The sequence below is a fragment of the Embiotoca jacksoni genome, unplaced genomic scaffold, assembly GCF_022577435.1.
Source record: "Embiotoca jacksoni isolate LCO1_2020_lvr unplaced genomic scaffold, fEmbJac1.0.p SCAF_1, whole genome shotgun sequence".
Classification (NCBI taxonomy): Eukaryota; Metazoa; Chordata; class Actinopteri; family Embiotocidae; genus Embiotoca; species Embiotoca jacksoni.
In genome coordinates this window covers 7,302,300-7,312,586 of record NW_027185229.1, presented here as the reverse complement: position 1 = coordinate 7,312,586, position 10,287 = coordinate 7,302,300, and the positions used below count along the sequence as shown (strand labels likewise).

Sequence of the window (10,287 nt, the reverse complement as noted above, 5' to 3'; positions counted from 1 at the left end):
TGTGTTCAAAAGTTTAATACTCAGGGGTGTTTATTTTTTTCAAATCAGTCAAATCCTTGGCCGATTTTAGGCCTCCCAACACAGCACTTGAACAAAGTGCAAACACACTGAATGTTTTCTCAACTGGACAAAGTCCAATAGGTCGTTTGGACAAACTCACTCGTGTGACAGACGTCAACACCGATTCCACAGAAACAAGGAAAACCCTGACATCATAGCCAATATGAGTAGTAAATATAAATATACGCACGCGCACGCACATGCACACGCACACACACACACACACACACACACACACACACGACAGGCAATCAGTGTCATATTCATTCAAATGCAAATGTGTATCTAAGCTGCATGTTGATTTTTGTCCGTGTTGGTAAACAGGCTACGGATGTGATGTAGCGCAGTAACAACGTCCAAATTTCACTAAGCATTGAAGCAGAAGTTGGAGTCACGGAGCAAAAAAATATATATATTTTCACATCTATCGCAACATAATGTGAGCACTGCCTTGAGGAGAAAGTTCCTACAGACGTATGTTGATTTGACTTTTGCCTTCCAAAAAGCAAACAAATTTCAGGACCCTTCAGGACCAACGGCAACACTCACGTGGAAACGCTAGCGGTGGGACTGCAGACTTTCCGAGCACTCTTGGCCCTCTAATAACACCCAGTGATACAGAAAATAAGAAAAGGAGGTGGAGGTGAGGAGAAGTTTATGTCTTAGGATTCTCTTTGATTGTTTTTTCTTCTCTCTCAGTGAAAGTCTTCGAGGCCCTGAGGTTTAAGAGGCAGAGAGAAGTGCAGGAGGCGACATGGGAAAAGGTCTTGACCTTGTTCACCACTCACCAAACGATGCTGCTTTGGGGGGGGATCATGAGAGAGAAGTTGTGATGGACTACTGAAGGTGTACCCAAGAGGGTGGAGTCACGGCAGAGCCTGTTTTTGCAAGTTGAAGTTGATTGCATCAAAGTCGAACAGACAGGCGCGGGGGACACAGATGTTGTGCCGAGGGACGCACCGAATGAGTGATGGGATGAGCTGGCCAGCTCATCGACTGGTTAATGAGCCAAACAGCTAGGTGTCCATTTCCCCACACTGTCCGAGCCATCCCAGAAAATACAAGAGACAAGTCAGGGAGGACAGTGTCAACCAAAACTACATAGAAAAACAGCGACAAGGAAAGACACGGTGGATAGATCCAATCTTTCTTTCAACAAGAAACCAATCTGACAGGGACCAGCCAGACAAGGAGCTGGTCAGCGACACTGGGGTTCAAGAGACCACCACAAGGACAAGTTGTTTTCATCATTTATCAAAACTAAGACAATTTGTTTACTCAGACCATGGTTTTAAAGTAAAGAATACATTTTTCGTGACTGATACAAGTACTGTTTTACCTGTGGGAACATTTTGTCTGGACATGTGCAAAGCATGATTCAAATATTAATGTATATATACCTCTCCAGCACATGGTCTTTCTTTTATGGTCTTTGTGGAACAAAGTTGATGATTACTTAGTTACTGTTTGTTTACATCAAAACAAGTACTTTAAAAAGAAAAGCAATGTGAAGCCACATTGTTTTCGTGAGGGCTGTGAATTGCAGGATGGAGAGATTTTCATAAAACCAAGTTGTTGTCATCCAAAGCAGGACCATTTAAATACTACAGGTAGAAGGAAAACAGTTACCAAACCACTCCTCGCACTGATGGTAAAAAGTTGAATGGTTTATCATGGACTGAAGTATATTCATATTTCAGACTGAGGAAACTCAATAAAAAAAAATTATTTCATGTTTGCAACCAAACAACTTAAAGTGTGATATGTGAGGAATCGGTTTCACGAGAGTAAATCATTAAAAACTAGTGTTGAATTCAGTGATTCGTTTTGTTTTGTCTGGAATCAGTAACTTGTACGTAGTTAATCACATGCTGACCGTGGACTAACGCGGCTCCACTTTGCAGGGGCATTATATTATTTTTGGTTTGGAGGAGGATGAATCCTCAAACTCTTCAGTTTAACATTATAAAAACATGAACTATAACCTAAAATCAAAAATACTCCCAGGGTTTTATTTTAACTTTCTAAGCTCACGGTCTAAAGTGCACGACACACGTGCATTCAGGGCGTGTCCAAATCCACTTTTGCTAGTTTAACGGTGGATAATCTGAGAGCAAAGTAAGGCGCATGGTTCTGAGGGGTGGTACTTAGTCCCCTGATTGATCAAAGATGTGTTTCGAGCATAAAATGAATAGACCAGAGAGTCATCTTCCATTCCCTTTAAAAAGCCATATGTGCTGTCCCCTTGGCCGATTGCTGTTAAAACAGTGGATTTGCCAAGTAGTGGAAAAGAACGCTTCTCTGCAGGGGACACAGATCTGCTGGTGGACAGATTGATGTACACAATAATAATCCTTCACATTGTAATCTTTGTTATTTTTAATCTTTTGCATCTTTGTGCGCTGCAGTATGTCCCTGTGTGTGTAACAAGCAGATTGTGAGCACATTGTGCACCTGACTATGTAGGCGCATATTACTATCTATGCTGCCTTAAAATATCAGCAAAATACTGCACCACTGAATTCAGACAAGGTTTTTGTTAGTCAGCAATGCTCCTGACCAAATCTCATTTTAAGACCAACATGTCCAATGGTGCTCAGATGGGCACAGGTACATTTGCTATTTAAACAATGTGGGCATTGGACAAAAAAAGAAAAACTGGTCTGAAACTAGCAAAGACAGTTGCGTTGCGCTGGGAGCTGCTTTGCACCGGGTTTAAGACAGAGCCCTCAAGGCAGTCTCAAACAGTGCTGGAATAATTTCAACTCTTAAACTCTGCAAAACATTTGATGCCAGACAGAGTGCAAGCTGTAATTAAGGCAAACGGTGGAAACACCAAAGACTTTCAGTGAAAACCGTACCGACAAACGTTTGCTGAAATGTAACAGCATCTGAGAACTGTTGACCAAACATTTGTATTAGTTTAATAAATGATGAAAGGTTTTTGGCAGTAGACTTTTGATCCCACTGTATGTGCAAACACACGCACACACACATGTACACATGTACACACGTGCGCGCGCGCACACACACACACACACACACACACACACACACACACACACACACACACACACACACACACACACACACACACACACACACGCACACACACGCACATACATTGAACAAAGAAGGAGGGTGGTGGGGGAGTTGGCAGGGAGGAGTCATCATCCAGATCATCATGAGTCTTCATTGCCAGAGTCGTCCTGGTTGTCGTAGCGTCTGGTGGACGTCCCGCCGTCCTCCACACTGCTGATCCCCCCGGCTTCACCTACCGACTCCATCTCGCTCTCGTCATCCTCCTCGTCCTCTTCCTCCATGTCGTCGTCGTAGAGGTCGTCGTAGAGGAGGTCTGAACTGCTGTCCTGAGAGGGAACCCTGGTCTGCACGCAGTACTCCGCTAATGTGGTCGGCACCTTGACGCCGTCCCGCTCAGCCTCTGCTGCTGTTGACATCACCTGTTTCCTGTGGGCCAACAGGAATTGCGTTTTTTTATTATTATTGTACCGATTGCATGAGACACACACGTTTAAAGTAACTACAGTGTACATTCGGCTGAACATACACAAAAGACTCATATTGTGTTACCTGATAATCTCTGCATACTCCTTATCCTTGCCTTTGCTGTCCCTCCATTTACGAAACATAACAGAGGCATCCACGTTGGCTGGTGAGAAGGTGTTGGGCTCATTGAGCAGAGAGATCACACTAAGCAGGATGGTCCTGATCATGAAAGAAACGGAGCACAAACACGGACAGAAAATGAGGGCACTCCAATATCAGATCCTGTTGACATGTGAAATCAAAGCTCTACACAAACTTCACAAGCTTCACTCCAGCTCAGACAGGGATGTTACCTCACCCCTTTCCCCCTGTGGCTCAATTACATGCTACCCCCAATCTGCTCAGGTTTTCAAATACAAACTCAGCACTTTACCTCACCTCTGTGTATCTTGCTGACATGCTAAATTTAGATGAAATTCAGAAAGCTACCCTACAGTGGTGTCCTCTTCTTCAGATGTTATACAGAACACAGGAATTGGTGAAAGTGAACAGTTAACATATACTGTTCTTGATTTGCATTTCGAAAATTACATTACACCTACATCTGATATATGCAGCACATGCATCAGATTACCGGGGTTTTTTTTATTTAATCTTTTTGCAGACGGTTATTAGTGGACTACACCATAGATTGAGCAGGGAAAAATATGCATCTGATTTATTCCACTCATTCTCCTGTATTGTCAAGACCTGGCGCATACAGTACCCACAATGCAACGCAACCACATACAGTTGGTTAGAAATAAAGGTGTGTAACCACTAGCAGCTAATTTAAAGTAGAGCTGCTAGCTTCAAGCAGAGATGAGGAGCTGGCTACAGGGGTCTAAAACAGTGCTGTTGTTTTCTAAGTCCACACCATCAAACTTTTGGATGTTCAAATTTGGAGTTTACAGCCCCAAACAGCACTTGTGGTAATTTATCAGACTTCACTCAACTCCCTCTGGAGCTACAAAATGCTTTATACAACTTTTTTCTCCCCGAGACCTGTAAACAAACTTTGATGTGTAAAATTAATGAAGTTCTCCTTTAATCTGCAGCTTTATTTCCCATATTAGGTTTTAATTCATTCATTGTTCAAATGAATATCTAAAATCTTTAATAAAAGCTATGAAAAGTAAACTTCAATTGGCCGTCTGCAGTGTTTTGTAGGATGAATAAACGTGCATATGGTTGCTGAGGTGGTGTTTAGAAACTACCTGACATTCTGGGTGGGGTTCCACCTTTCGGAGGGCAGCTCCCCACTTTGTGGGTCATCGACAGGGGGGTGCAGGATGGAGATGCAAACATCTCCGTTCTGGAAGGAGACCGAAAGACACAGTATAAAAATCTGTCATCAAAACATAAATGTGCCTATATTTAGCCTCTAAATGACCAATTATCTTAATGTCTATATAAATGCCAGAGTGGCATGACGAACACAAAGCGTTTTACCTCATAGATATTGGGGTGCCACATCTTGGTGAGGAAGCGAAAGGTTGGTGGCGAGTACGGGTAGTCAACTGGGAACTTGATGTGAGCCTGGATGGACAAACAGAGACACCCAAGTTTGACTTTTATTACAGTGCTGCTCGAAAGTTGGTAAACCCCTTCAAAATGTTATATATTTACACATAAATACGAATATAAACATCATTGGATTTTCACAAATGTCCAAATAATAGATAAGGAGAATTCAATTAAACAAGTGAGACAAAAATATTATATTTGATCATTTCCTTATTGAGAAAAATTATCTAAAATTACACATCCCTGATAGGCAAACATATGTGAAGCTTTACTTTTAGTATCTGGTGTGATCCCCTTGTGCAGCAATAACTGCAACTAAACATATCCAGCAACTGTTGATCCGGTTTGTTCATTGGCTTGGAGGAATTTAAGCTCATTCTTCCGCACAGATCAGTTTCAGCTCTGGTGTGTTAGTGAGTTTCCTCACATGAAATCCTCTCTTCAGGTCCTTCCACGACATTTCCGTTGGATTAAGGTCAGGACTTTGACTTGGCTATTCCAAAACATGAAGTTTATTCTTCTTGAGATATTTTTTAGTAGAAGTACTTGTGTGCTTTCATTGTCTGGCTGCATGACCCGCTCTCTCTTAAGATTAAGTTCATGGTAAGAAGTCCTTAAATTCTTCTTCAGAATTTCTTGGTATGGTTCAGAATTCATTGTTCCATCAATGAAGGCAAACTTTTAAGCATTACTGTATGTTAGTTACTGTTTTAGTTTACAGTGAAATAACAAAATTAATTCTTCCTTTGGGTTTCCTCAAACAAAAATTAAAGGAACAAGCAACATTTTGCAAGGAGTCTCAAGCAAAGGCAACCAGAAATGTAATTAAAAGCTGCTTTTAAAGTTGACTGAAAGCAAGTATTCAACCCCAAAGTGTCTTCCTGTACAACAGAGGAATATACAATCATACACTCAGCCATGCACACATGACACTGTGGAACAGGTGACATCAGGTCATCAAGGAAACAAATTAATTCTTTAAAGCAGTAAACATTAGGTGACAACATTTGTTGCCTGTGGTTCTGTGTTCTATTTTCGAAGTATTGCACAATTATCTCGGTGAAAGGCTTGTGGGCTTGGGTGTGTGCTCGTGTGTGTAACACCACCCCATCTCCCAAAGAACTGTTTGTCAGTCAGATAGGACTATCGTGTCACCACACTACTGCAGCTGTGGGACATTATAAAAAGGAGATATGATACGCTGCCATGACTTTCTCTGCTCGTTATCTATTCTAAGAGAAACTTTCACATGTGCAGAGTAAGTTAACAGATGTGGGTCAAAGGAAATGATGTAATGACCACATCAAGTCTAAGACCCACTGACAGAATTAAATATCTTATTTTGAAATGCTTTCCAGGCTTTAAAATCAGCGGCCTTCAGTCGATGGAGATTCTCTGTCTTCATTATAAAATGCTCAATAGAGTTTAAATCAGGTGACTCACGTAGCCAGTCAATAAGACCTCCCACTGCTTATAGTGCGATTTCTGTTTCCTAGGGATCTATAGATGGTTTGGAAAATGACGTATATCTGACCAACGCAAAAGAAGTCCCGAAGTCTCTGTTCATTATAAAACGCTGCGATACTTTGCATGTCATGTCATGTTATGTCGCAACATACACGCATTTCCATTAACAGCATGTGTATTGTGGTTTTCTTTATGTTTCAAAAATCAAGTGTTTTTTCCTCGACACAGTGTGTTTAGGGTTGTTGTCTTGCTTGTAGGTTGATGGTTCAATCAATGAAATTGGAGGAAGTAATCGGAACGTAGCCAGACAACCTGCGTGTGTCCAGTTCTGAATTCAACTGTTCCTCTGTTTCATTATCAGAGAAGGTGAATAAGCCATACATGGCCAGGTCATGACATGACCGGCTTTCCGTTACTTTGTGTAAAGGTTCATTTTGGTCTCATCTTGCCATAAATCTTTGCTCCACAACCCCTCTGGCTTGTCTTAGTAATTGTCTTAGAAATGGTCAAATGCTCACGTGTGAAGAGCATTAAATGAAAGTTGATAATTGCTTTTGATTTCAAACACTCCTTAACTCTACTGTTAACATGCGTTTGGTGGCCACTGAATATGCACGAAAACATTGTCCGTGTCCTGAACGCATGACTTCACATGGTATGCTCTGTAACTGGGCCACAGGAGCAGGGTTCAGCAAATACACAAGTCAATCTCTTCTACCAATATTTCATTAAATGAAGGCCAGTGGCTCTGAAGTAGAACAGTCAAGGCATTCCTCTCTATAGTACACCAGACTCTACAAGTCATTCACCGATGTAATTATGTGGGCATCACAGGGGTTCAGGGGTGAGCACTGGTCCTGGGTTTACAAAAATGTCGACAGGCTGTTACATGCATGTTCGTTGAATTGGGAACTCTAAACTGGCCGTGAAAGTGTTATTGAGCCATGTGATAGACTGGAAATCTTCCCAGAGTGAACTCCCCCTAACGCACCTCACTGGGGCAAGAAAGAGGGGTTCCCTGTTTGTTTTCCTTCCTGAGATTTCTCATATATCTGTGTGCATGTGTGTGCTATCTGACTCTAAGGTCTAAAGATAAAGGCTGTAATATAATATGTGGTGCAGATTACAGCACAACAAAACTAATTTGCGAATAAAGGGTACACCAATAAAACTGATTTAACTTAACTTGATAAACGATATTAAAATTATAACAAAATCAAAGACAAGAAGAGTAGGCTACACTTCAGCAATACCTGTTCTGTATTATTTTGGCATTCCTGGCAGGCTACAGCGTCACCCGGCCTTTACTGTGCTGCGTTTTCTAAACGTTTCAATAAGTAACATGAAAGAACGAAAGATAAGTCTGATCATGCCCTTCTCTCTTATTCTTTCTCTGCGATGAGGTGCCATTTATATCGGACTCATGGCTAAAAAATAGCTATCTGAAGCACAACCATCATATAGCATGGAGGGTCAAGGCTGGGCAAGGAGAACGGAGGGACGGACCGGAAATTGATCAAATATAGATATGGCTGCCTAAAACATGCCTAGAGCAGTAGAGGTGAGCCATTGTTGATTTATAGCTTTCAAAAGTGTGTGACTACTTTGTCTGACACTTTGGTTTTGAACACAGTCACCTGGTTGTTTTCTGAGTAGCACCAATAGGAAGAACTCTTCATTAATAACACAGTTGACCTACATATAACCATTGACAAATTAATCTATAGTAGCTTCATGAAAGAGTCACATTAAGTGAACATGATGTCCTGCACTGACTTTTCTGAACACATTTAGCTACTGGAAGCGTCTGTCCCACCTTGAAGTAGCCTCCCTCATACAGGGTGTTCGGGGGCCCGAAGATGGCCACTTCCCAGTTGTAGAGGTCAGACTCCTCCACCAGAGTGATGCGGAAGCCCTCCACTGGCTGCTCCTGCAGGGACTTCAGCTCCATCATCAGGGCCTTCTGAGAACTAGGGGTTGACTGGTGTGCCATGTTAACTCCACTTCTGACACCAGTGAGAGGAAGTGGGGAAAATAAAATGAGCTTAGTGATACTGTCAGAATTCCACAAAAACTTTTCATTTAATGATCACAATCTGACACCACAGCAAACACCTACAATCTTTAAGCTGTGTTTGCATTGACATTAGTCTTCCTAGAAAACAGCTGGAGACAAAAATGAATGGCAAACCTGCTTAGATAACAGCCCTGCTGGTAAACTGAACACTGCATTAAGAATTCAAACACAAACAGGATATGTAGCCTCCCAAGCTAGCTTGGGTCAGTGGTTTAGTTCGCAGGCCCTTTATGGGGGAAAAAGCAAAGTTAACAAAAAGTGTTTACCTCTGTCTCCTTGCACTGTAATGTGTACTCGTTTCGTTAGAGCTGAAAGCTGGACGGTAAACTCATAGGCTGTCCATGCTAACCTGGCTAGGTCTTGACACAGAGACAGTGACAGAAGCAGTGGGTTTTCTGCTAAAGCTTATGGCTGGTCCTCGTGTTGTGTTGCCGAAATTCTTTGTGTGCCAGTGTTGACAGTTGACATGAAGCAAGTATCAGTGAAAGTCACGGTCTCCTGTGGATCATTCTTGGGCTCGAAAGAGGAATCTCGCTCTCCCTGACATCTCTCCGCGCTGCTGGTTCGGTTCGGACAGGCGCTCAGCTGATCCCTGCTTGTTTATGTTTGTTTATCTGCTCTGTGGCAGTCTCAACTTCTCCACACGTCAGCTAAACCCCTACCGAGCAACTTCGTTCAAATGGAGCACATTTCCTGCCCTCTACCGTCCCCTCCAGCACAGCTGCAGTGTAGAAGACTGATAAATTCCAGCCTACGGTCGCAAAAAGGACATTAAGTGAGAGGTTTACACTCGCGAAATACAGTGGATTTAATCGATTTTTATTTTCCTCCCATCGATGCTTCCGGCTATCATTGCGCGTGTCTGCAGAGCGACGTAAAGCGCGTGCAGGTCTGAACGTGACGTGCGCGCACTCGATGCCTAACAAAAAAATAATACGCATTTATATAATATACAATTACATGTGTTTAACAATTTTATTTAAACTGAACATAACGTCAGCCTTCCTATTTCATGTATTTTCAGTGAACGTGCAAATCCGTTTTGAGAGTTTGTTTGATTTTGACATCAAATAAAAACGGCCTCCACTTTAAATCATTCATATCTCACTATATTTCCCCATGTATCGTTAGATATAAAGGATGTCAGATTTACAATGTCTGTGGTTCAGTACGTGTCATCGAGATCAGGATTAATGTTTGAATGAAATTGTGAATTAGACCTTTCACAAATATTGTTAAAATGTTAAAAAGTAGAACTTTTAAGTCCCTCGGAGGAATGAGCGTCTTCAAGTAGGTAATGCTTTGTTGACAGTGAAGCCTGAACCTCTTTGAGATTGTGAGCTTTATGGAAAAGGTGATTAACACCTGATATTTGAGTTGTCAATATTGCTTTGTCAGAATGACTTCAGATTGCAATGACTCACTTCTCTGAATAGATTGCACTAATTCCTGTCCTTCACTGCAGTCATTTTGAAACAAATACAATTGTGTAAAGCTAAAAAAAAAAAAAAAAAAAAAAAAAAACACCTTGCTTCTTTATGCTGAATGATATTGGAATGAAAACCACTTCAAAACTGAATACGGTGACGAGGATTAGTCAGTCTGTGTAC

At 41.7% G+C, this 10,287-nt stretch overlaps 1 protein-coding gene across 2 annotated transcripts; it reads right to left on the bottom strand.

Moving 5' to 3' along the window:
• On the bottom strand, nucleotides 1-9,529 carry ube2r2 (ubiquitin-conjugating enzyme E2R 2). Of its 2 annotated transcripts, none has more exons than XM_069157982.1 (6): nucleotides 8,944-9,529; nucleotides 8,417-8,606; nucleotides 5,059-5,145; nucleotides 4,824-4,921; nucleotides 3,652-3,786; nucleotides 1-3,528 (listed from the first exon to the last, which is right to left on the bottom strand). In XM_069157982.1, the coding sequence occupies exons 2-6, from the start codon at nucleotides 8,591-8,593 to the stop codon at nucleotides 3,243-3,245; spliced, it is 783 nt and encodes a 260-aa protein (XP_069014083.1). In that variant the 5' UTR covers nucleotides 8,594-8,606; nucleotides 8,944-9,529; the 3' UTR covers nucleotides 1-3,242. The 2 variants fall into 2 exon arrangements, with proteins under 2 accessions (XP_069014083.1, XP_069014874.1); XM_069158773.1 differs by having other exon boundaries at nucleotides 8,417-8,603.
• Between the last annotated feature and the right edge of the window lie 758 nt (nucleotides 9,530-10,287).

Coding starts and splice junctions, on each gene's coding strand:
- ube2r2 (XM_069157982.1), bottom strand. CDS start 8,593: ATGGCACACCAGTCAACCCCTAGTTCTCAGAAGGCCCTGATGATGGAG. Junction 4,922..5,058: donor GGCACCCCAATATCTATGAG/GTAAAACGCTTT, acceptor GTCTCCTTCCAG/AACGGAGATGTTTGCATCTC. Junction 3,787..4,823: donor AACCCCACCCAGAATGTCAG/GTAGTTTCTAAA, acceptor TTTCATGATCAG/GACCATCCTGCTTAGTGTGA.